This window comes from Molothrus ater, chromosome 2 (genome assembly GCF_012460135.2).
Source record: "Molothrus ater isolate BHLD 08-10-18 breed brown headed cowbird chromosome 2, BPBGC_Mater_1.1, whole genome shotgun sequence".
Taxonomy (NCBI): Eukaryota; Metazoa; Chordata; class Aves; order Passeriformes; family Icteridae; genus Molothrus; species Molothrus ater.
In genome coordinates this window covers 60,273,452-60,300,244 of record NC_050479.2, presented here as the reverse complement: position 1 = coordinate 60,300,244, position 26,793 = coordinate 60,273,452, and the positions used below count along the sequence as shown (strand labels likewise).

Here is a 26,793-nt window from a genome sequence, read left to right as displayed (position 1 = left end):
CCTGTTCCTTAAGACAGCAATACAGTCATGTACAGTTCTTGCAAACATTAAATCCTCGCAGTTAGAATAAGCAGCATCAAACCTAGATGATATGAAAATCATACCACAAAACATACAATCCATGAAAACAGAATAAAAAATACAGGACAGCCTGTGTTATAAATGTATACAGGATGCTGCAGTTGAGAGGTACTTAAGTTATTGGGGTGAAAAAATAAATTTAAAATTACTTCTTTAATTTTATTTTCTGTGGCTCTCACTTCCTCATACAAGTGACAAGATGATTTTCTGGTTGTAAGCTAAACAAATTGCTCCAGCTCCGTTATCCTCAATGAGATACATTCCTTGTGACTTTACCTTTCACAAGGACTTTTTGCACTGCTAATATGTGCAACTGAACATATTAGCATGTGCAACTGAACTTTGCAACTGAACTGTTGAACTCATAGCCAAGAACTTAATATTTAGGGGCACACAGAGAGCACTGCAGAAATAGCTGTAAACACTACTAATGCAATCATTAGCAGGAAGCATCAAGCAAAATGGAATCACTATAGGGGGTTTTGTCTTGCAAGTACATTATTACAACTGTTTTTAAAGTAGGACTATGGAACATCCTCTCATATTTGCTTTATATATTATTTTTCCATTACATGTGGAAAAGGTCTCCTGCCAGTGTTCCTGAAATGAAACCACATGCATTGAAAAACACTGATAATTTTACCCTTAAAGTAATGTTCATTATCAAGGCTTCATGAAATTTGAATTAATAGCATGAGCAAGTTCAATTAAAAAGTAAAATTGGCAGGTTATCTATTTCTCTACAAAAAGCATAGGAAAATATAAAATGAACATTTATGAAAAAAAAATCAACACCTCTCCTTTGAATTACAGCGATGCAGGATTGCAGTATTAATTATTTTCGCCAGGGATAGAGAGATAAAGATGATTTCTATTTATTATTTACAGGACCAAGCATGTTAATTCCAGTCCCAAAACAAGAAATACTGGAATGAAATAGTCTGGGAGGGTTTTTGATCATATGCTTTACACTTTACTGTTCTTCCAAGTTCAAAGCATTTTTCTTTGATTGAAAGAGACACTCAGGAGAAAAGAATAGTGTTTAAGGGGAGAGACATAAAAATGTATCAAAGAAAATTTTCCCTTGCCATCTTATAAAAAATATTGATTTTTGAGTCTTCTTTTCTTTGAATTATTGCAAAACATCCCCAACACCTAAAACTATGAGTTGGCTTGATTTCATTCAGTTTCTAAAAAGAAGTCATGAGGCTTTATAAAGGCAAAACTTGCATGATCTAAATCAGAGGTTGCTACAGCAATCAAATACAGTGCACTTAGAAAATCCTACTTGAAAATGACAAAACAGCAACTTATATTTAGCAACCTGCTGCAATTTCAAAACATGCAGCTCTTGTGTTCCTCTCTCTGAGGTGTAGAGCTTTTCAACTATACAAATACCAGCCACTACAAAAAAATGCAGATTACTCTGTTCTCCCTTCAGGCTTTAATGTATACTGACCACAAAAATCGCATGTATTTGACTGGGGAGGAAAATTTTAATCCACTAAACTTTGTATAGGGATTGTCTTGATAAATCTAGCATGTTGAATCAGGCTCCACAGGATCTTGTTTTCTAAAAAGCTAACTGCTTTTAGGGATGTGTTTACCTTGGTTTTGTTGAGATATTGGGATGTGTGCTTTGAAGCACTTTTTACAGCAGGATTAAATTAGGGAGAATACAGTACATTTAAAAAATGTATTTAGTTCTAGGAGCTGGGACTTTTACAGCAGTAAGGAAAAAGCCCCAATATTTAGAATAACCATGAGAGAGTAACACTGTTCAGGTCTTCAAAAAAGCCACATCACTTAAACACAGCTACAACCCACAACCTCCAGAGAGAACCCCTGTAAAAATATTTTGAGCCTCCTTGTCAGATCATTTGCACTTCATAGCCAACACTAGTCTAAGGCATAGAGTTGCATAAAATTTGCTCTCCTGGGCATCTAATAAATACAGCATTAATGATACATACAGTTTTGTTTTTTCTTATTCACATGTTTAAAAAAACTGCTTAGGACAATCAAAGTTAAATTCTTTGGTGGTCATTTAGAAAAATGAACATTGATCAGTTGTACTATACTGAGGTAATTTGAGGAGTGCCATAAGAAAGCTGTTACAAACAAAATTTTCCCATTTTCCCTGCCCAAAAGCAGCTCCCATTTTTTAATATACTCAGCATAGACCTCTACAGTGACTTGAAGAGATCTGGATCCATAGCCCATCTTAATGCATTACATACAGCAAGGCTGAGAGTTGTAAAGAGATTGTATCTCACAATCAGGAAAGCAAAGAAAGTTCTGCTATGTATTATGTCCTTGAACAGATCAGAAGATTACCTATGTTGTCTAGTATAATGTCAATATGCTAAAATGCTGCCACATGTTAAAATACAGTGTAGCTCATGGAGAACCAAAGGGAAAAGGAAATAAAGCTTACAAAGACTTTGCAGATGTCCCCTGAATGTCATGAAAGGGGTGAATGTCAAGTACATTAAAATAAAACCAGAACCAACAAACTTTCCATTGTTTGCCTAACTTTTCATTTTTTTCATATGCTTTTCATACAACAGCCTGAAAGTGATATCATTTGGCAAATGCATTTTGGTTTATTTTGTATGCAAAACCTAATAGAAAATAGCCTTTTACTTTTGTTTGCTTACCAGAATAATCATATGTCCACAGAACTCCCAGAATGGTGCCTGTTGAACTTACAGCAGCAGGAAGACAAAGAACTACAATAAGATAAAAACTAAGCCTGTTTGATTATTTTGATTTTTTTTTTTCTCTAATAAAACAACGAGTATAATAGATTTTACTTTCCAAGGGATGAGTCCCATCTACTTGCCATGGAACAACTCTGGTCATATGCATGAGAAATGGAGGGCAAAACTAGGATGCAGTACTTGACATTGGCCCCTCTATCCAAGAAAATAAGTTTTGGTAAAAACCAAATGAAACCTTACTCTGCTGCCCATGAGGAAAACATACATAGATATTAACATACTCTAATGTTTAGGAAACATCAAAGCTACTTGATTAATGAAAGTCAAGTGTTCCTTGAGCTGCAATGACACATTGCTAGAAACAGCAAGGAGAGAGCAATTCTGTGCAAGTTTTCTGGCAGGTGGTGCAAAGTCATCTCATCTCAAACATTTAGGTAGGATTTTTTTGTAGATATCTAAAATTTATTTTCTGTCTAGATTAATTCTTTTGTGAAAAGTTTACCAGGAAATTAAATAATGAACCTGTTTCATTTAAGTAAAGTGTAAATAACCTTACAAACTCTGGTCTAGAGCAATATCTAAACAAAGATGGTTTTAATTTTTTTAACCTGTTTACACTCATGGATTACTGTCTTGCATGTGATTCATCTTAGCATGCATAGCCTAAAACCTTATAGTCTGCGTTTTTTCATTTTTATGGTCTACTGATGGTGGAGTGCTGTCAAGAAACAAATGGATACCTTTGTAAAGAAATGCATACAGATGCATTTTTAAATTAATAGTTAATTAGCAACAAGTAAAAGTTTACCCCACAAAAATCAAACCAGCTGCTACATTTTAAATATCTTCTTATGTATGATAAATAAAATTAAATTTTTCTTTAAGAAAATTTCATTAATATTTAAACCTGCTTTTGAACAATAGAATAAATAAAACCATTAGTGCCTACAAGTTCAAATATGCTACAGCTGTTTAAGATAACTGAATAACTACATTAAAATGCACCATTGAGAAGATTCTTTATCATTTTCCATGCAGGAAGCCAATTGATGTTTTTGTGAGGTACCGGTCTTTCAAAAATTCTCATAAGTTAGTTACCTGATAAACCTTCTGTACATGATATATTTAAAAATCTAACTGTACAGTGTTTCAATCATATATAATCTGCTGAATATGGCACAAATGCTAAGTTTCCACACCCACACACCCTTTGCCATAGAACACATTTTAGGCATAACACAACACTGAAGAATAGAAAAGTGCCTGAAACTGGAGGAAAAAAAAAAGACACTCAAGTAGCAATAAATTAAATCTCATTCAAACCGATAAAAAAGTTGTTCAAGTGTTTAAAGTATCAGATGTGTCATGCAACAGAACAACAGACAATTCAGGCAGGCACACCATGCATTATAGTTTGCATTCATGGTATCATGAGGTATCTCTCCCCTCTTCTGCATGGCCAGCGAGTGCTGGATACCTGCGGCACTGCCAGGCTCACGTGTTGAACCTTCCAGATTTCCTGGTCTCCTGCACACGAGGTTTTACAGAGCTACGCCTCGGAAGGAAAACCAGATGACCTCATGCTGTACAGTGGCATCTTGCTGCAGCATAAAGAGAGGCATACTGAGCTGCATGTAAGCAAAGCAATCATTCCTTGATTATATTTTCCAGTCACTGCAGTTCACCATCAACCGACCGATTTACCAAAGTGGGCTTATCCAAACTGGCCAATTTGCACACCAAGAAAACATCTTCACAGAACATATCACCTTTTCCTTTTTGTTTTGGCACAAATCCTTTTGTACTCTTGCTGCAAGTTCTCCACCACACAAGAATTCAGAGATGCTAGCCTGTACAAACACCAGTGCTTATTCTTCCATAAACTACAAGGACAGCCAAGTGCCTGCAACAGCTTTGCTTCTCCAGCAACTTTCTCTTCTCTCTTTAAGAAAAGCACCAGCATAATTACACTTCAGACAAAGGGGTGTTCTTGCTGAGCTCTTTAATTCCCTGGAGAATTCGCTTCATATGACCCACTTTCGTTATCCCCAGGTCCTACAGAAAATTTAAAAATAGAAAAAGAAAAAAAAGAGAAGAAAAAAAAGAAGGAAGTTTACTTTAAAAATGGGAAAAAGAAACCCCATTGATTATGACCTATCCATGCAACAGATGTCTAGAAATGTGCTCATTGCAATCAACAGTAACCAGGAAGCGTTAGCAAGAGTTGCTTTACAAAAAGACTGCTAAGAGCATACAATAAATCCCTCTCTGTCTGGCAGACAAAACATTACTTACCTGCAACAGCAACAACCCAGGGCACTTCAATATACATCAAAACCATCTTTGGCTTGACTTATAAATACAAACACCTTTCACAATTTCTGGCAAAATAAGAGAACAATCTCCCCCTCCTCTCTAACACAGCAACAAAATGCTTGGTAGAATGTGATGGATTGAAACTTCTGTCCAGCAATGTTACTTGATCTGAGGCCCTATGATGTCTGCTTTAATCAGCAAACACACATATCCCCAGTTTCTCAAGGGAAAGTGGGTGTAATGGCTACAGGCATGTAGGACAACTTCCCTTTAGAGAGCAATAGAAAGAGTAAGCCTTTGTTTTTCATTCCAAAAAGGTTACATCTCCTAGCATAGATGCTCCTGATTAGAGAGCTGGAAGAAAAATTCTCAGAAACATGATAGTCATATCCCAAAGGAAATGTAAAAAGCACAAATCTCCTTGTAGCCACTAAATCATTCACATCAGCTGAAATGTTTCTATTATTGGTTTCCAGACCGGTCTCTGCACACAACAACAGACAAGAATTTTTTGTAGCAAACTTCTTCCAGTATTAGTAATAGCTTTAGCAGCATCCTTTTTCAATTTTGGCTGGTCCAATGATCAGAGAAACAGAATGGGATGCCCAGCTGTGCTAATGATCTCCCACCACTCTAATGAATTTTCAGCTCAGTCTGGTGGAAATCTGCTTCCCTTATCTGTAAAACTCAGCTATGAAAAAGTCTTCAAAAACCACGTTTTAGGGGTGTTGAGCAATCAGGAGAGTCAAACACTAGTTATTAGTAGAATAAACCTTACATAAATACATTATGGTTAAATAACTAAAAAAAAATTAGAAAAGTTTCACAATTTTTCTGAAAGAGAAATAATTTCATTTAAAAAGAAAGATTTTTCTTTTAAAAAATAATATAGAGACATTAAAAAGAAGGGACTGTAATTAGGCAGCTTGAAAAAATTTTTCTCATAAACAGTGGAAAATGAAAGCATATATATTATTCCATATGTACTCTACACAAAGACTGTATCTACATTTCTACAGCCACAGAGACCTCAGAAAAATCTGTATTCTATATTACTTTAAAATGTTAGCATGCATTTAATTTTGGAAGAAAGGGGTGGTAAAATGGGCATGAATTAATTATTTTATTATAAAGGTAGCACAGCCAAGATTAAAAAGATGGTTTAATTTTCAGAGAGTCAAGACTGAATTCTGGTTATGTTAGAGAGAAAAAATACTTGGCTGTTTTTTCAGTTGAAAACTATCAGCACTATAAATAGATAGTCATCCTTTACAGGACTTTGGCACAAAGGTGTCAGCATTAAGGAGCTCAGTTTATTCATAAAAGTTCCCAAAGCAAGTGCTGTTCACAAACTACCTGGAAAAAACCTTATGATTTTCCACATCACATAAATTTATTTTATTTTCACTAATAGTCATCTCACTTATAAACAAATGTAGTACTCATTTTTAATTTAAGAATAGTTAATGTAGGTAGTAGTCAAATTCATCCTAAAATGACAGTAATATTTATAATTTTACATTTCTGTAATATTGTCCTTTTTATGTTAAACTTAATTCTCAAGTGAATCAAAAAAAGCTGCACATGACTACTGAAACTAATGAAATAGCCTAGTTGCTATGTGGAAGAAACTCTACATAAGGGAAAACCCATAAGGATACTTTCCAAACCACAACAAACAACACAATTTAAAGGTTAAGAACTTAGATATTCTTCAGAACAAATATATTTTCATGAGTAGAACTTCTGTTGGATAAGCAATACAGTGAGGTGCTGCCAGAGTTTAAAATCAGAAGAAAGAAACATATTATGAAATTCCAAAAAAACTCAGCCACTCTTCCCACCAGCCTTTGTAAAGCATTTCACAACACCTTTGATTCAGAAGCAAGAGATTTTGGGTTTATTTCTTTTCTAGCTGAAGTTGCTGTAATGCTTATCACAACAGCAAGTCTCAAGTGCCTCATCAAAAATTTTGGGGACCCCTTTCTGCTACACTTCCAAGGCAAAAAAACCCCAACAAAACCCCTCATTTTTTATGCTTTTATAATAGTTTTCAGTTTGGTGGAAACTAGAATTTATACAGTCATGACACCAGATGCTATTTGGTATTCTCAGTTTACTGCTTATGCAGAAAAGTTTGCTGAAATTTTCTCATCTCTGACTAAAAGGATCTGCTACAGCAGCACATCATGCATCATTCAAAGAACAAGAGCCTCAAATATCTCTGGAATGGTGCATGAGACAAAATCTGTTCATATCTAATTGATACCTAGTTAACAAAAATTCAATTTGACTAAACTATAGTTTTGAAGAAGAAACTGTATCCAGAATCTGAAGAAAAAAATAGACTTTCTTTTTTCCCAGATATGGCCTTAGAACTACAGTATCACCTCTCCTCTTGCTCTCCCTAACCACTGTGCCATTTCTTGGACAGTTTTTGGCCAAATGTACCACCACTAACAATTTATGTAAGAAATCCTTAATAATAACATCTTCTAAATGTGAAATCTACCCTACTTGTATCCCCAGTGTTAAAAGCATGTCTGAAATCTAACAAATCTTACAAAACTTTTTCCATAAAAAAAATTTTCAAAACATGCTACTGCAAAAGACAGGGATGAAGTGTCACAGTCCTTGTCACAGATTTTAGTTTGACTGGCACTGCTTATCAAGGTGATCTGTGGCATGAAAGCCTTTCTCCAAGGAAACCAACATTGCTTTGGAACTTTAAAGAGACATCATCCCCTCGTCCTACTAAATGTGTTGCAGTTCTGATTATGACTAAGCTGCCTGAATAGGAACATGGTTAAAAAAATAAATAAGGTTTAAAAAAGGTTAAAATAAACGGTTAAATAAGGTTAAAAAAAAAAAGTCACAACTACACCTTCTTTCTACAGTTTCTGCAGAATAGCACACAATTTACTGCCCAGGCTATTCATCAAGCAAAAGAAAATCAATGAGTGTAAATTTCTAAGATCCCCCTAAATGAAATCAGGCATAAGAGGCTGAAGAAAGATCATTACTGCAAGGACTGGGTAGAAAGAGATAGCCTGGTTTTTCATTTGCCAGTTGCCACACAGAGCTCCCTGAGAATGGATCCACAAACTATGCAGAAATACAATTAGAGGTGCCCAATTCTTCTGTCAGCATATCAATCTGTTCCAGTGATGCATGCAAAGGAAGAGTGTTTCATCAAATCCTTCTCCATACCGCTTTTTATCTCTACTTTTGACCACAAAAAGAAAGGTGGGCTCAGAGGATTAAATTAAAACAGGCAGCATTTTTTCCTGCTGCAGACATGAAAGGTAATAGAGGTAAATGTATTGCACATGAGTTAGGAACTCATGAATCAATGGTGATCTTGTTTAGCTTGTCAGGAAGCACAGGCCTTGCAGTGGAGGAGAGGCTGCAGACAGATTATTGCTTGCAAGAGCACTGAAGGCTCATTGCACACCTCGATAGCCAAAGGGAGGAAATATTCACAGGGCAGCTTGTGACGTGTTCCTCATTTCCCAAGTAGCACATTACACATCTTGACACCAATTCAGGTCACTGGAGAAAACTGCAGGCTGCCTGAGACATCCTTAATTGGCTCCCTGCAGAGACCCTGCCCTGTAATCAGCAGGATGAGCACTAAACTCTGCTATTTAAGTTCAGTGCTGTTAGAGTGCAAGCCATGCCCAGCCAAAAACCTGGCCTAGCTTATGAAGGGCACTGATTTGGAAGCTCTCGGCATCTGCTAACAAGCACATGGGGCGATTCTGGAGCGAGGTTTTGGTTGGCTCAGGGCATGCCTTTGGCAACTTGTGTAGACCAGCTCCTCATCCCACATGTCTCCAGGCAGCACTGCATAGAGGAGTTGGCTCTCTGCAGGCCCTCTAAGACAAGCCTTTAGATTTTTTATGGCACAGACATTTGTGATGGGCTTTTATATACACCGAAGCAACATGAGCCTTAGCAACAGGGATACGGGTTGGTAGTTACCCTGCTGCAGACATTTACTTGGTTTGAGTGCCAGTCCACTGGGCACGCAGTCAAATTGGTACTCATGAGAAATAAGGCATGGCCAGAAGCCATGTCCAGTTTAACACTGATCTTACCCACCATAATTTATTCCAACTTTAAATTTTCTTAACATTTTAACAAACCTATGTATTGTGTGATGCTGAGTTTCTCAGCGGAATTTTAAGTTTGTTCAGCACTCATTCAGAACAGGGAGTTGCAACATCCATCACTGGAACACTGTGGTGGATTGCTTGGACAGTCTTCTATTTCTAAAGTTTTGCAGGGAGGGACTGTCCTAAAACTGTCCCTTTCTGTCAGAAAGTGTCCTGAAAGAAAGGCATTTAACTTCCATGGAAAGAAGCTTAGGCAATTTAATACCAAAGAGTAAAATGATACACAACAGCCAAACAGATTATCTGAAACACAGCTATTTTCAGCAGCTGCTTTCTATTGCAACAGTCACACAATGCAAGCACTACCCTTATAAGATCAGGATTGCACATGACATAAAAAACTTTACATAAAATAACACACTTGTATGAAAATATTGTCTCTACCTGGAGACTATTGCACTGTGGCTAGAACAATGACTTGCACTCTAAATGTAAATATTTGCAATTTATACAATATCCTATTTCCTCTCTTATGTGCTAAAAGCAGTTGCAAAACCCATTACCAAGAACTCATTACTACCAAGTTCCTGGAAAAAGTCATTTAATGAATCCCCAAAGATATAACCACTATTATTACATATAATGGATGCACTTAAGTCATTCCTGAAAAAGACCAGCAAGCTCATATAACAGCCTCAAACTGCTGGATAACATTTCTCCCTGCAAAATTTATCTATCTGACCTCAGAGGAAAAAGGTTTTACAATTTTGAAATAAAATACTCTTTTTAAAAAATCTATACAGCCAAAATCAGAGGTCTGTCACTGATGGGAAAACCTATTTTGACACACAAACACCAACACCATGTAAGCCAAATACTGCAATTTATTAAGCTGCTTATCTCTCTCACACCCACTATGTCCAATATATACACAATAAATCATGTGGAGTGGATCAGCCCCTGCAGGAGATAGACTCAAAATAATTATAACCACCATCAACTGATCTGTACTGATCATGTTTAATGGAAACAGTGAACTCTTGAAGAAAACATTATATTACACAGATGCTAGTAAGATATCAAATGTGCTTCTCCTATGCCTTCTGACATAAACTGCATCTACTGCATTGTATCATTCTGCATAAAGTGGGGGGAAAAAAAAAGAAATTTTGGATAAAACAGATATTTTTAGTTGTGAGTTCAAGTCAGTACTTCAGAAAGTCAGGCCCAAGGACAGCGCATATTAGTTTATTGCATATTTGCACAGTGTAAGCCAAGCTACAAGCAATGACAAGTGCAGGGAAAGAAGAAAAGTTGGTTGTTGTTTTGTCAAAGAAAATGGTCAATAGCAGAAAAGTAGCACAAAGGAAATACCTTAAGGTCTCGCCTTTCCAGATGTAAAAGCTCAGAGCCTCGGATGTCATGGCTGATGAAGATTTCTTTGTACTCTCCCAAACTGAGCAGATCCAGCCAAGCAGCAACTTCATCTGTGCCCCATTTTTGAACTACCAAAGTTAAGAGCAAAACCCCCTTAATTTCTACATGCTCAAATGCATCACAAGCAAAGGTTAGGCCAAAGAGAGTGGAAAACAGAGTAGAATTGCCGTGCTAGCAAAGGGAAAGGTTAGAGGTGTCTTTTCCACAAAAACTGACAATTTCCTTTTTACATGCAGGTTACAGGTTAGCAGTTAACACAAGAAAGTATCTAAACAAAGTTGGGGTTCTTTGCTTTGCAGCCATGCTTTCAGCTTTACTCCAGTTTCTTCAGTAAAGCCTTTAAAACCTCAACAAATTCACATTAAACCAGCTAAGGATCAGTGATGCAAAGTCTAATGTTGTTCTGCTGTATGTCATTAATTTATTAGTAGTCATCCAGGGAGAGGAGAAGCCTTCAAAAACTAATTAACATGTAAAATTAAAATAGCAACCGTACCTCAAATATAGCAATGGCAGCAAGCAAGTCCAGTTTTAATTAACAGATTCTAGTATTCTTAATTCTTAAGACAAAAGGTACTCTTTAAGCTACTGTGTTACACAGGCCATTAAGCAGCTCTCTGTAAAACATTGTTCTCTAAGGTTAGTTGCCCACATTAGTCCCATTAAGACCACATATATTAAAAAAAATAGTTATGCTACTTATTGCTATAATTTTGCAACTTCATTCAATGCTGATTGCTTCACTTTATAATGAAGAGAAATCTGATATCTAATCTGAAACTTAGATCTGATCAACAACTGCAAGATTTTGTAGATTGTGATCAACTGTTCATTGAAAGAATAAAGACATAGAAACAGTTTTAGGACCATCTAATCACTGATTACGTCCTGGACATAATCTTAAGGAAGTGAGCTCACGAATAAAAATGGGAAGAGAGGAGGGTGGAGTTTGTTCAACTTCTAATTAAAAAATCAGTATTGCCTATCATGATTTTTTGTTTGAGCTGTCTCACTTACTGAACCTATAACCCACCCAAAAATTAAGAATAACTGGTTAATTAAACCAGTGTGATAAAAGTTATGTCACACCTAAAACTAAACTGAAAAACCTGAATTGAAGTATCACAGGGAAACAATGTGTTCACCCATGGCTTGTATGACTATGAGTAAACCAAATGTAACCACCAGCAAAGACACAGATCCTGTTGCATGATAAAACTTTCAAAGTATTTTCACAGAAGTTCTTTGGTTCACTTGGTAGTATGGGGGTCCTACTGAATGTTTTCCAAATGCACTGAAAGAAATATTTATCCTAATGAAGATGCCAGTTAGCTCAGGTGCTTTCCACTTTGACTTTAGTCTTAGGTAAGTCTTGTCACCTCTTACCAAAAAAATCCCATAAAATCACATTTCCTGCAAATGCTACTACTCTTCTTGCAATTTCAAAACACATACCAGGCTGAGGGCTGGTCTTATGCTTCTGAATTTTTTCTTTTTTAAACTTTGGCACTATACGAAACACTGTACTTCTATTGTTTCTTTTAGCATAATCCAGAGGGGGATCCTGCATGAGAAAAGAGGCATAGTTACCTTTAATTGAGAGAAAACAACTGTTAAATTAGATGCTTGTGATGGTAATTTATAGCTAATCTCAAAAAGTAAGACCCAAATTTACTTCTGTAAAGAATAATGTTAGGATGTAACTCTATACATGTTTGTATTAATAAATATAAATTAAAAATATATGTTTCATGTATTTATTTATCAATCAAAACCTTTACATTCACAGATGGGAATAAAACACCAAAAAAAGGCACCAAGCTTAGAAGGTTGTTCACAGCAGACAGAAATGATCCAGCAACACTATTGAAAGTTCCTCAAGAGATCATGAAAAATTGTAATTTACTTTTCCCTATCAAAAGAAAATTAAGTTCAGTTAAAATCAGAATGTGTTACTCGAACTCACCTCATCATCATTTGGTTGAAAAACATAATAAAGCCAAGGAATCTCAGCAAGTTTTCTCAACTCTGTTTCCACACTGTGCAAAGCATCAGACAACAGTTCTTCATGGGGAGCTTCTAACTGCTGTTTATAAACAGGCCAGAAAAATAGGACTTTCAGTTTCATGAGGTTTAACATCTAAGTCTAGATACCATCTTGTTACCACACACAGACAGATGACTACTTCATGGTGAGTGTCAACAAATGGTGAAGAGAAATAATATTCCAAAGTTAGACTTTCCTCAAGAGATGTGTGAGACCACCCTCATACTACATTTAGTACAGTCCCAATCACAAAGGCATGACTGAGACAGCTGAGACTTTTGGTGCAGAGCAGTTGGGCATAGTTGTCAATCCTTGTCATCCTTCACTGCACTCCTGAGTCTTTACACAGAGCAAGAGTTATCTGGTAACACCACTGCAAGGACACACTAGCAATGGACACTACCAACTGAAGGAAGAGAAAACCTGATGAGAAGAGTAAGCAGCTGAAAAATCTTTGTATGAAACGTGGTGTACAAAAATTGAGTAGATGGTAATAAGCCTCTGTTATTTTTTGCAAATGTGTTCAGATGGTTGATCACTATCTCATGTTCAAGTATGAAGAAATGGATCATGCTGAAGATTTCCATTCCCAAAGGCCTTCCAGTGGTGATATGATACCTGCACTACCCATTCTAAATAGGTGAGACAGGGAGCAATAGGCACTGCTTCTGGATAAGGGTGGAAAGTACTCCTTGGCAGAGACAAAAAGACAAAAACATCAGTAAAGGCCAAAGGGAAAAAGAAAGTGGTGGCTGTGTAAAAACATTGGGACTTGATGATGCATGTGAATTTGGCTCTCTTCAGACTTTGAGGACCCCACAGAGATGCCTGTTTCCTTTAAAACTCCAGTCTGAAAAGTGTTCTGAAGCTGTTGTGTGAGTAAACACATGTGGAAGAGGTAAGGAAGGCAGCTGATCCCTTGAAAAGCTGTTTTGAGCTCATCTGGGATTGCTGAAACACCATTTTGAGGTAAAGAGTTGAATCCTAGACCAAGTTGCTTGGAATCATTAATAAAGCAATCTGAACATCTATTTCTCTCTTTCAAGTAAAAGTAGTCTAAAAGCAGTGCAGAATATCCTTCTGAAAAGATCTAATTCAGTTACATCCTAGTGAATGCATTTTTTAAATGGAATTATAAGAAAATCTTGGATCTCCAGTGCTGGAAAAATATTTTGATATTGTTGGAGTTTAGTGATAAATTAAAAACCCCATTAATTTATCCTGCCTAACAAAAATGTCTTTCCTTTGCTTCAGTAGCCTGCCTATGTTCCCATCTTTCAAAGGAAAGACCATCTATAGTAAGATCGTACTGTCTAATATAGTGATACTGGAAATATAAGGTCCCTTTGTTATTCTGTTATTTTCTCTGTGTGTCCATAAGCAGATTTTGATCTTTACTTTGACCTTTTTTTTTTTTTTTACCTTCCATTTGAACAGCTCAGTTAATTTGGAGCATGGGGAAAAAGCCACTTGTCTTTGAAGAAGTTACAACTTTTCTTGTGTTTTCATTTCTGAGAAATTACTCAAGTCATCTCTTTTCTATAAAAGAATGAAGCAAGGAATTCTGTCTTTCTCAACAAGTACTGATCTAATTGCTTGATTCTCAGAGGAAAACATTTTGCCTGGGGACAAAAAAATGCTCATCTGATGGGGCTCTTGAAATAAATCCAAAATAATAATTCTGGTATAGAAAGAATCAGCAATTCAGGGCAAATTCTCCTCCTACAACATCTTGGAATATCTTATTTCCAAGATAAAAATTCACACTATGAATGAAGAAATAAAAATAAAGGATATTTTATTTCCTTCTCTATTTAATTTTTTGATATCAAAATATTTTATTTCAGTGATTTTAGACAATTTTATTCTGTTGCAACAAAAAGTCTGTCATACTTTTTCCTAATGCATTTGAAAACTGGGCTTGGTTCCAGACTGGAAATGCCTTTTAAAATTAAAAATTGGATACAGGGCCATATAGACAAAATATAGTATTTGTAATTTTTTCCAAACTGTATTCAAGCCATAAGCATCTGAGAGATTCCACAATCAGCTTCATTGTCCCATCTTGAGCAGCCTGGTCTCATAAAAGGTGTCCTTGCTCATGGAAGGGAAGTTGGAACTGGAAAATCTTTAGTCACATCCACCTCAAAACATTCTGTGATCCTATGTTATTATCATCTCACTAAAGATTGCATTTTACCATTTGTTGTGATTTAATGTTCCTACTGTTGTATGAATTTGTTAATCATAGTTCTTGCAGGAGGTGGAAGGAACCACAGACTTGTTTTACTGTTATTGTACAGGTTTTTTTTCTCTTTCTCAGTTGCTGTAAGAGCAAAACTCAATAGCTAGTAAATGGCAACCAAAGAAGCAGCTTACCAAGCATCCTAGTTTAGTTGCTGGCTGGGGTTAAACCAAATAGTATAAGCACCAAAGATATGAGTTTACTGCTCTCAAGAGCTTTGACCACAGGAAAGAGGGATGTGGGAGAAGTGAAGACGCCAAAAATTTAGAGGAAGATATGAAAGAAAGAAAGTCTGTTGTTATCGGAGAAGAAAGATCCTTACAACAGTTTATGATGGGAGTGCTGATGCATCAAGCAACATCTTACACTTCATCTCTCTCTCTCTCTTAATAGAATGAGGGACCAACACAGAGGCAACTGCAGCATTTATAAAATACATGGCAATAAGGTTAACCAGAGTGCCTTGTTACTGTGACTGTGAAATACTCGTCTAAATGAGCACAATGTCAAATGAGCGTAATGGACACCTCTGGAATATTGTCTTGGTACCTTCCAAACAGCCTTTTTACTAAAAAAAGGGCCTGATGTAGCCTCATGAAGACATTTGCACAACCTTAATGAGAAGCAGAAGTACAACATGTAAAAATTCAGAAGCAGAAAAATGAATCAAAGCTTTGGAGCCTGAAGGGCCCAGTCCAACAACACAATGAGATCACAATCTGCTGCAGAAAAGGTAATGTTTCAATGGGAAGGTTTCCATAATAACATTATTTCCAAACTGTCTTGATAAATTTCACCAGTCCTAGTATGGTATCACCAACTTAAATGTTTTCTTCTAATTACTTTTGTAAAAATATTTAATTTTTTTAAATCTGCTATTTTAATTCCCAGCTAAATCTAAAATATATGGGATTAGCAATAGCAATTTGAAAAAAAAAATCAGCAGGTGTTTTTTCCCTTTTCTTGGACAAAAACATCTAATGAAATAACTTTCCTTTCAAAAACACTGTAAAATAAAACATGTGAACCTAATCTTTGACTATTTCTATAACTTAAACAATTATTAGCCTTTAGACTAAGTTTACTTTTGGTTACTCTAAAACAGATTTATCACTTGTTTGTATGGTATGCGAACCTGCAGTAAGTATTACATCCTAACTCAGCTAAATGAAAATATTCCTATTAATACCCATTTTAATTACAACACATATAAAAGAGCTAGTAATGAATTCTTTTGAATCTAAAGAAAATGTAATTTGAGTATCTTCTTAATGTAAAACTGGACCAGTATACAAAACCTGACATCTTTTCTCTCCTCACAATGTCAGTAGAGAAATTTTCTAATTATACACCCAGATACAATTGTTGAGAAATCCTTATCATTTTAGACACAAACACTTGCCAAAGAAGATGCCAAGTACCATTAGGAGTTTACTGAATACTTACCAGTTAAAGATTATAAAATAACTCCTGACAGGTATTAGAACAGGAGTGATATTTCCTTGCCCAGATTAGAAGTTGACTATATAAGCCTAAACATCTCTCACCCCAGGCTCCCCTTAAACTCTGAAGATGGTCACATAATAGTTCTCCAGAGGTTCTCTTAAATGCTATGTCTCCAGAAGATAAATAATCTTTTTCTAACATAGGCCTCCAAGACAGCTGAGTGTGAATCAGCCTCCCAAGGATACCTATTTCTCACCTCTGACTTTTAACAAGAGTCCAAGCAATGACTCAGCTATCTCAAGTGAGGTAAGATGGATGCTAGCCTAAGAGAAGATTTCAAAACTCATTCTGATCCAACCACAAATGCAGTGTAATCTTCTCCTATTGACCTTGCAGAACTTCTTGCAATGTGTCCTCACTTTGGCACCAATTTACCAAAAATCAGCAAAGAACAAATCACAGATGACCTGAATGAAGAATAAAATCATGTGCTTTGCGACCTTACCAAAGGAACTCTTCCTACTAGCAGAGATTCTGTTTCATTGTGTAGGGCCTTCACATTGACAGCTATTTCCATGGCAGTGTTTCTGGTAAGGCTCTGGGGAATAAGAAGCATAAACATTCTTTGAAGTGATGCAAGTCAGACTGAGAATAAGTACTTTCACCTTACAGCACAGATATTAAGTACCTTCTCCTGGAGAAATACATCAGTTTAGTTCTCACGGACAACCTGTCCAGCACTGAGAATAGAAACCAAAAATGTAGTATCTATTTGCTGTCTTTTCCTCAACTTCATTTAGTGTGGCATTAATACAATCCTGAAGATCATCAGGTGATCAGCCACCACACCATATCAATCCACACATGACAAAGACCAGTAGAGAAGTTGTGAATTTCATTTAACAATGACTATTGACTCCAATTTTTCACCTTATCCTCAGCAGAAGCAAGATACCAACCACACTTCAAGAAGCAAGGTCAACTAACATATTTACCCTGTGTCCATTTAGGTTAGATATGGACAGCCTCTACCTAATGAATCAGTCCTGGGTCCAATCCCAGAAAACACCCAGATTATCTAGTGTGAAGAGAGAAACCAGGAAACTCATTTCACATCAGCCCCTTTGCCTTCTCTGTATAGCACTCGGATAGCAATTAAGCATGAACATTTCTGTGAAAGCATCCACAGAAAATGACCTTTATGTAGTAACAGATCTGGTTCAGCCTCTGTCATGCCTCCACCCTCTCTGAGGATATGCCTGCACAGTACCAGCTGGGGAGGACAGTGGGGAATGCAGAAACTGCATCTTCTGCCTTCTCATCCAACTTGTTTTCAAATGGGGACCGGGGACAGTCCCTATGCCACAAGTTTGTGCACCCAGATGTTATAGCTTATTTATATAAATCTCAGTTCTTCTTTACCTCAGGAAACCTTGGGTTGGCTTTATTTAATGCATGTGAACATGCATTAACAGCATGAGCAAGCTCCTGCTCCAAGAGGCCATGTACTTTCGCTGCTTCACAGATCCTAAAAAAAACATTTAAAAAGGAGAATAATGTTTCTTAATTGCTTTAAAGAATAATTCTTGAGTACACAACAACGAGAAAATGCACAAGAACATGTTTCAAAAAACACTCATAAAATTATAGTCCTTTATAACAAAAGTTGAAAGGCAAGTATTTCTTCAAGCAATATAGCACCTCACAGAAATTATATCCATCACACAGATTATTTATGATGCTACAAAATACTGAGATGCATTTATTTGTCTTAGAACACTAATGCTATACAAAAAATGGAACAAAAAATGTTGGTCCTATTAATTCAAGTAAACTACAGAGGAAGACTCTAGCACATTGCAATAACTTACTTGAAATTATCTTAAAAACCCTTACACCTATTTCACAAGGCATATCCTACAGATGTGACGTGAAAATTGGCTGCAGTCATTTAAGATTATGGGAGGTCCAACTATAACTACAACCTCCAGACCATCTCTAGAATGGTGAAGTTTTTAAGATGTCTTGGCTAAACTTCACTTTGGGTAATTGATAAACTAAATTATTTGTCTATGACTGCAGTGTAAAGAGAGTATGTAGCCCTTCCTTTCTTATATTACTGGTGATTTTGATGCTAAAGATAATTAGTTGCTATGATAAAATGAATAGCAGCTTTATAAAATGTTCTGATTTAAAAAAAAAAGTTTTTATTTATCTCAGCCTATATGAATGGCTGAAGTTTCCATCCTGCTGACTTCTAGAGTTGACTTCTAAAGGGTTTTTCCAATAATTCCCAATTATATTTTTGCTTTGTCATAAAAAGAGAAGCTTCAATTTTTGCAAAGAAGCTTTACAGTTTTCCATTTCAGTTGCTACTTCAGAAAGTTGGTTTTTACAAGGAAAAGAAACCAACACAAAAACAAATAAATAAAATTTTTAAAAATACATAGGAAAAGGACACAAAAAGAAGTTGAGCCTCAAAAATAAAATAACATTTTTAAATTAGAAAAAAACAACTGATATAGTGGCAACAAAACTTTAAAAAAGGGAAAATGTACATGTCTAAGTCTCTGGATGAATTTGCATTAATAATTCAGTCTTGATGTCTAGGTTGTCAATCCAACTTATTAATTTTACTTTACCTGGTAATAAGTTCTTCTGCAGCTTGTGAGCACAACTGGATCTGTGCAACTTCTTCTTCTGTAGCCAACTCAACAGCTTGCTGAGGGTACAAGGGAGATCGAATGACAGGCTTGCAGGAATCATACTTCTGTTTGTCCTCCCAAGACTTCAGGGTGTTTTCAAAGGCCTAATCAAAATGAATTATACATTCAATTGACAGCACTTGGGAGTATTCTTTCTCATTAAAAAACTTAATTTTACATTTTACATAATTTAAATTATATATTATTTTAGTTAAAATTAACAAATAAACAGGTGCTTGATTTAATTTTATATAAAAAATACTACCCAATTAAATAATAATTTTACACCTAAAGTTTTTAAAACTTAGTATAGTGAGTAAGCCACTTCTGAAAGCTTGCTTCTGTCTCCTCCCCATAGTCTTCAAACTGTGTCTTCCAAACCAATAAGAACACAAAGACAGTAATAATGGTTGGACTCAATGATCTCAGAGGTATTTTTCAACCTAAATAATTTTACAATTCTGTGATTCTCTAACGCAAGCACATTTTGTGTGGATATCAAGATAGAAATTCAAATATTATTCTGATACAGAATTCAAATATTAAAAATGGTGGAGAAAAAAACCAAATTTACTAAAATAGAGTTCAAATTCCACCTGAACTCCACCCCAAATTCAGGATCCAGCTAGTGGATGGAGAACTGAGGGGCACTTGTACCTTTCACACAATAATCCTAAACAAGCATCAGCTCTCCAGTGGCTTTGTGACTAGGTTGTACTTGTGTCTCTTCTGTCTGAGACTGGCTCATGGGGGAGAGGGAGGATTGTAGGACACAGAGAGAAACCTGCAGAAAGCTATTCTGGAAAATGGACAGTATAGAGCTCTGCTATTTATGCAAGTGTGCTAAAATTTCCAGTTTGTGACTGGTATAACACACCTAGAGAAAAAGAAAGAAGCAGTAAAAGGGGAGGGAGGGAGGAATAGATAAAATGTTGACCATTCTTACTATATATTAATAAGAATATAGGATTAGCACTAATGAAACAAACAAAAGTTAACAAAATTTTGCCACTTATACAAAATAACAGTTCTCTATCTAGCTCATTATAGAAATTATATCACTGTAAGTAAGTCTATGAATTATATAAATAGTTATAAAACATTTTTGTAAGTACTGTTTTGTTCACGTTATAACTGAAACAAATTATTACAGAAACCAATGTTAGCAATGGTAGCTCTTTCTGCAACATACTCTGTCTCGTGTTAGCATCTGAGCTCTGTTTTTATGTATGATCTTAATAACTCCCGGGGGCTGGATCCATGCCTCTCCATCGACTTGCACTGGAACCCCTTCATCACCAAGTATGGTGATCTTTACTGACCGACACTGGAAAAGAACAAACACATTATTTTACAGGGCAATAAACACTGCTGAGACTGACAGGCCACCTGTAATCTGTTGATTACGAGGAGCTGTGGCTTCTCTCCAGAACTGTCTCAGGAATTAAGCTCTCCTATACATCATTCATCATTGAAGACAATTTGTTACCCGCTAAAAGCAAAACAATGTCAGTGCTTTATTAATGTATAGGGTGGTGGTCATTGAGAGTCCTGCTATTGCCAGAATCCCAAACTGCTGCCAACCATCTTGCATGCTTGCAAGTAAGCAACAAACCTGAGCTATCCTGTGGTGCTGCAGTTTGATGACTCTGGACACTGCCATCTGCATGCTGCCAAATACAGCAACAACTTCTAAGATTTTATCATCAAATGATGGAGCTCCAAATATCTGTGAGGAAAAGAAAGTATTCCATTTTTGATTGCAAATCCAGTGCTTAGATTACTATGAAACACAGATTCATTTACAGATTTGTTTTCAACATTTAAATGCTCTAAATTCTTTACTGTAGAATAACTACACTGTTTCTCCAAAGTCATAGGAGTAAGATACCACAGACAACAGGCAAATATCGTTTAAAAAAGCAATGCTGATACCATTTGAAATATCTGGATGACAAAGCATATCCTTATATAGAAAAGATGGCATGCTTCAGAATGCAGATTAAAATTGTTTTTCAAGGCAAGATGAAAGGCCAATTAAAATCTCTGCTTGGGTAATGTACTTAATATCTAAGAGGTTCTTGAAGGTAGGAGAAGGTAAGAGAAATAAATGCTTTCCTTTTCTTCTCAGAAGTGCTTATCTGTTTATATTCTGAATTCTCTGGAAACCAACATCCGAGTCCATGCTCTGCTTGGCTTAACAGGGCTTTGATACTGAAGACAATCTTGTTTGTGCTGTCTATAATTATCCACTGTAAACAAGAAAACCACTTCTGTATGGAACAGATGTCCTCTGTGCAGCCAAGGTGCAGAATTTCCTCAGGCTCACACAAAGCACAGGAACTCTGGCCACCTGGTGTGCTGCTGGGGAATTCAGCCTCAGGGCAGATCTCAGGCTGCACTTCAGCTGGGTCTGGTGGGTGATAGCACGCTAAGGTCACTTGAAGCTTGGCTATTTCATCTTGATATGCAATAAGGAGCAATGAGGGAGAAAAATCAGCAGGAGACATCACTCCAGTAAGAGTTTAGTGGGTAGGGAGATCACCTCTCTGAGCAGTACTTGGACTCCCTTAGTTGGCAACTTAGGGAGAGTAAGCTGCATCAGTATCACCTGAGACCAGACTGAAGAAAAACAGTTCTCTGTTTTTCAGATTTCTCTGAAATCCCTCTGATTTCTTTTTTCCAGTTTCCATGGATTTTTTCTATTTTTCACAGGAATGTATTAACATCTTGAAAAGAACCAAGATCATGATTCTGCAGTTCTACGAGAAAAAGTGTGGAGAGTTCTTGATCCAGTAACTGATGTTTACAGGGCTAGCTCTGACACGTGTTAAGAAAAAACAGCTGTAAAATTTCATTTATTTTGTGTTGCCATTTCAGCAAAAGGACAGGAAACACTCAACTAAGTCTTCTGCTGTGTCTCTCCACCAGCAATATCTGTACCGAAAACCAATCTCTTTTTTCTCCTTTTTTTCCTTTTAAAGGCAAACCAATCTCTGTGGATCAACATTCAAATTGACTCCTTTCCTGTTGCAGGTCAAGTTTCCAGCCTGTCTTCTGGACACCAAAATTACATGCCGTGCTCAGGCCAGTCAGGGTGCAGATGCCCTGCTTTGCTCACTGTTAATGTTTCAGCAATCATCAGAGCTGTCAAGGTAACATCTTTCATTTGTCCAGACAAGCAGAACCAGCAGCACTTCAGACCACCATTACCTCTTGATGTAGAGTCATTCAAGACTGCACTAAAGCAGTGAATTATGCTCCTAACTTTGGCCAGAACAAACATGTCACTCTGCTGGCACATCTGCTCACTAGAAGACTAATAATATCAGTAAAACTGCTCCAGGACACACACATTTGCTGTATACCAGTATGAAAGCTGAGGCAAATCTTCTCTCTCACTGAAGCAGTCCAGGGAGAAAAAAACCCTCCTGAACAGGGGCTGAGCAGATGTTAGAGCAGCTTTCAAGTTCTGACTATGAACATGGACTATATATAAAAGCTTTAGATATCCATTGCCAAATATAAATAGAATTTACATCCTCTCGCATATACCAAAAATAAGAAAAGGAACTAAAACCTGTCTAAATTTCTTTTTTCACTTTTACATATGTGTATATATATATACACATATATAAAACATATATATTCATATGCAATTCTATATGTATTATATAATATAAACATGCAATTACATACAATAGATATGATATTCAATTACATGTTATATGTAGATATGTTTTTACGTATGCATTAAAAATGAAAGGATAAAAACTCACAAGAAACATAAAATGTTTTGGCAAAAGAGTCCTGGATTGTCTACATCAAAATCACAAGCCAGCTTGCAACTACAATTTTAGGTGATTCAGGCATCACACATTAAATCAGGACATGCAGATTAGGACAATCTGCTAGTAATTACAGTTGGTGAGCTGTGAGTGAAGTGGGTAGGGGCAGTAACACTGTTCCAGGTTGTAAGGCATGTAGGGATCCATGTGATGAAATGTTTCTTAGGAGTTGAAAGAAAGAAGGGGGAAAAGGTACCTTAAAGTATTTTAAAGGCTCATTTAAAATAATTTTCAAAAACCAGTTTACAACCCTGACTAAATTATCGGACACTAAATGCATCAGTCTTCATTTTCTGAATCACCATCCCTCACAGCAAAGCTGTTTGAAGAACAGGAGGAAAATTAAGGTATAAACTTTGACTAATTATCCTGTCTACCTTGCTTGTTGTTAGACTATATCAAACAGAAGAATCTATGCTTTGAGAAACCTTATTTACAGGCATCTGTAAAACAATATAGAGAAAAATTACTTGTGCCTCTGTTTATAAAATTAATTTCTAAAAATACTCATAGAGCCATTTAAAAAACAAAATCATTATGCTTTATTATGAATATTTTGCTGGAATGGACATGACAGAAGAAAATGGACAGTAAAAAATCATGGAACATATTTTCAGTTTAAAAAACCAGCAAGACAATACAAGAACTGAAACATCCTCCTGAAATAAGAGTTGTTATCCAAACTACATGCTACTACTTTTAAAATCAAGTGAGAAGAGCAGTTCATTATATTTATTGCTGGTTTTGCCCAGAAGGTTAAGTCTCTTTAATGCTACTTACATCATCTTCTTTGGTTCCACCCCAGAAATTAGTCCCACCAGCATAGCTGGGAATGTTTAGCACAGCTATGCCCTGCAGGCTTGGAAGGGGGATGTATTGTCCATCACACTGTAAGGGATAAATGCTCCTTCAGTACATAAATAATATGATAAAAGAAATCAGTAAAGAGTAAGTTTTAGCACATGAAGTTTCAACACAGCTGGCAGGGGACAACAGAGTCTTTAAGAGGTCTGGTACAAGACTAGTCCCTCCATGCAATGCAGCACCTCTAAAACAAACCTCTTCTTTCCAATCTTAGCAGAGGGGAAAAATATGTAGATCTACATGCTGTAGTATCTACAGTAGTGGTGCTCCATGAATCTTGAAAGAAACATTTTCACATCCCTTGTTATGAAATTTCTCATGCACTTTGACCATGGTCTGTCCATCAAGGATTAAAAATCTTTTGCAGTAAGAAAATCAATCTCCCTGAGTGCGCACAGTAAGATTGCCAAGGACATTACAAAAAGATTCATTTATACATTTAGGAACTAGTCTTCCATCCTATACCAGCATTCCCAAAATTGCAATTGCAACTTGTTATTTAGTCAAATCCATTTAAACCAGGGGCTGGAGGGTGGGTGTCAAGAATATCCAATAATATTTCTGGCATAACCACAAACATGTGGTTAGCTGTCAGTGTTTACATGTATTGTTGACTTCCTGCAAAAATAACTTCACTCTCCTCCCAGAAATGCAAAGATAAATCTAGGACTGACCCCATAGGTGTCACACTGGCTGTAGATGGGAGTTGTTGATTTTGCAGGTAAGAGGTCGCCCTTATTTCCAACCATCTAGTCCTTCCTTCTTACTGCTTTATCCCCCAAAACACAAAAGCAACTCCATGTCCTGCTCAACATGATCATGGGAGGGCATCAATCTCACTTTGGGCCAAGAGTAAGTTTACAGGCACCAGTGAAACCACTGTTGACTTACAGCAGTACAACTGCCTGCAGGGGGAAGCCCAATGATCTCAAACCATTCCACTGGGAGTCAAAAGTGCAGTCCTGCAGCAGTGCCACAGGCATGCAATTGAAGCAAGTTATACACAGGTGTCACTTTATGGATCATGAAGTTGCCAGTCAAGCTGCCTTTAATGAAGATTGCTAGATGACTGCATGTTACCAGTCCTCAGAAGGATCTTAAAATTATACAAATGAAAAAAAAATCTAAAGAAATAAGGACAAAATCTGTAGCATCTTTATCAGGAGGAGAAAGAGATGCAAATTATTTCCAGAATGTGCTTAGTGCTCCCTTTTTGTGATTTAATCTTAGCAGCAAGACAGAATGTAACATTTTAATCAAGATGTGTCAGTATCCAAAATATGGTGTGATATTAATAGATGCTGCACAGCCATTTGTATTACAGTAGAAGTCTGCTTCTAGTGCCTGAATATGCAGGCATAATATATCCAATAATATGCAAGACAACAGTAAATGTGCAATTTTTACTTGCTGACTTACTTACAGGAATATTAGGAAAAAATATGGAAAGGTCAACAGTATTATTGAATCTTATTTGAATCCAATTCAAAAGATCTTTAAATTAGACTTCTATCTCCAGTATACATAACGTTCTCTCCTGGCTTTATTTTTGCTAACTACTGCATAATTCCTTGATAATTACTCAATCCTTAGCTAACAGCAATCTGCTGCTACCAGACAAAATCCTCCTAAATCTCAGAGTGAGAAAGAGCTCCAGTAACCTAAAATTATTCTTTCAACTTAAAAAGTTAACCTCATATAAATATCATAAACTTCCATATGAAATAGTTAGTATGAAATACAAAGAGAAATTATATATGTTATATATAATTTTGTCAAAGTCCACCGTAGATATTCTTTGGGTGAAAAGAACAATAACCATCCTATAGTCTTTTTCTGCATTTGGGAATCATTTATATCTCCTTTAAGTTCCCAGTACCATGTGGAAGACTTAGATTTTATGTTAGAACTTAAAAGCCAAATGAGAACTATGTTTAGACATGGAATTTGTTGTTGCTTTGATAATATCTTGCTTTTTCATGTGAATATTAGAGAAAGTCTCTACTGCTATAGCTGGGCTTCTTGCAATGCATATTCAGAATCTCCTCCCTTTTGTCAGGAATGTTCTACTATTTACATGCTCTTCCTATATGTGTAGCTTTCATATACTTTCAATTGAACCTGAAGGATTAAGACTACTTGTCTCTTTTCTTCTCTTAATTTTATGGTCATTTCTGTGGTTGCCATTAAAACCTGGTCTGTCTTTTTATACAGTGAACATTAAGAAATATATCCTACCTACACAATTTATTCTCTTTTTTCAACCCAGTAATTACAACAAACTGAGTAGTTTTTGATCTTAAATAATACTGGGCATTTTTTGATCTTAAAATACTGACATTTTACTCAAAAACATGACTTGGAGGACCAACTTTTACACAGCACATCTTTACACAGGGCCTTTGAGGTCAGCTTGGGTTGATGTAAGTACAATAACAGGTTTCAAAAATAAGCACTAATTCTTCACTACACATTGTGCCAGCAACTTTCTCCATAAATAAAATTTACCTCAAGTTGAACTTTTTGTTCTAAGTTCTTGTAAGTTCTCTGCAATAGCTCTTTTGTGCCAAGAACTCCATACCACATCATGTTTTTCGTCCGACTTCTGAAAGCAGGCAAAACAAGATTCACATATTGACATACACACATTATTGTGTCTTGCATTTGTAAAATTAAGAAATTCATATAAAGAGATAAGGAAAAGAAAAGAATGGAAACATCTTGGCTCAGTTACTGGCAGAGTATATATTACCTGCATTTTTCAGGGTGCTCTTCTCGCTTGTTATTAAATTCTAGGGAAATTTTTGCATCTAACCCAATTCCAAAGTAGTTGTTCATGACACATTTTTCTGAATATCCCTCCCTGTTAGAGGAAAAGAGAAAATCGGGTTTACATTAGTACAGAACCTGGACACGCAAACATCTTTGACCAAAACTGTGATTGGTCACAGAACAGAATATGA

At 36.2% G+C, this 26,793-nt stretch overlaps 1 protein-coding gene across 1 annotated transcript in view; it reads right to left on the bottom strand.

Annotated features, from left to right (window-relative positions):
* Positions 1-416: 416 nt before the first annotated feature.
* The window catches only part of DGKH (diacylglycerol kinase eta), a 153,997-nt gene continuing 127,620 nt past the window's right edge, over positions 417-26,793 (bottom strand). The window contains exons 20-31 of the mRNA XM_036382627.2: positions 26,583-26,693; positions 26,339-26,435; positions 23,747-23,854; positions 20,734-20,847; positions 20,311-20,445; positions 19,056-19,222; positions 17,836-17,941; positions 16,919-17,011; positions 12,642-12,761; positions 12,131-12,239; positions 10,613-10,743; positions 417-4,859 (exon numbers count right to left, since the gene is read on the bottom strand). Coding sequence (XP_036238520.1) covers positions 4,770-4,859; positions 10,613-10,743; positions 12,131-12,239; positions 12,642-12,761; positions 16,919-17,011; positions 17,836-17,941; positions 19,056-19,222; positions 20,311-20,445; positions 20,734-20,847; positions 23,747-23,854; positions 26,339-26,435; positions 26,583-26,693 — 1,381 coding nt within the window. The 3' untranslated portion in view covers positions 417-4,769. The remainder of the gene's footprint in view (positions 4,860-10,612; positions 10,744-12,130; positions 12,240-12,641; positions 12,762-16,918; positions 17,012-17,835; positions 17,942-19,055; positions 19,223-20,310; positions 20,446-20,733; positions 20,848-23,746; positions 23,855-26,338; positions 26,436-26,582; positions 26,694-26,793) is intronic.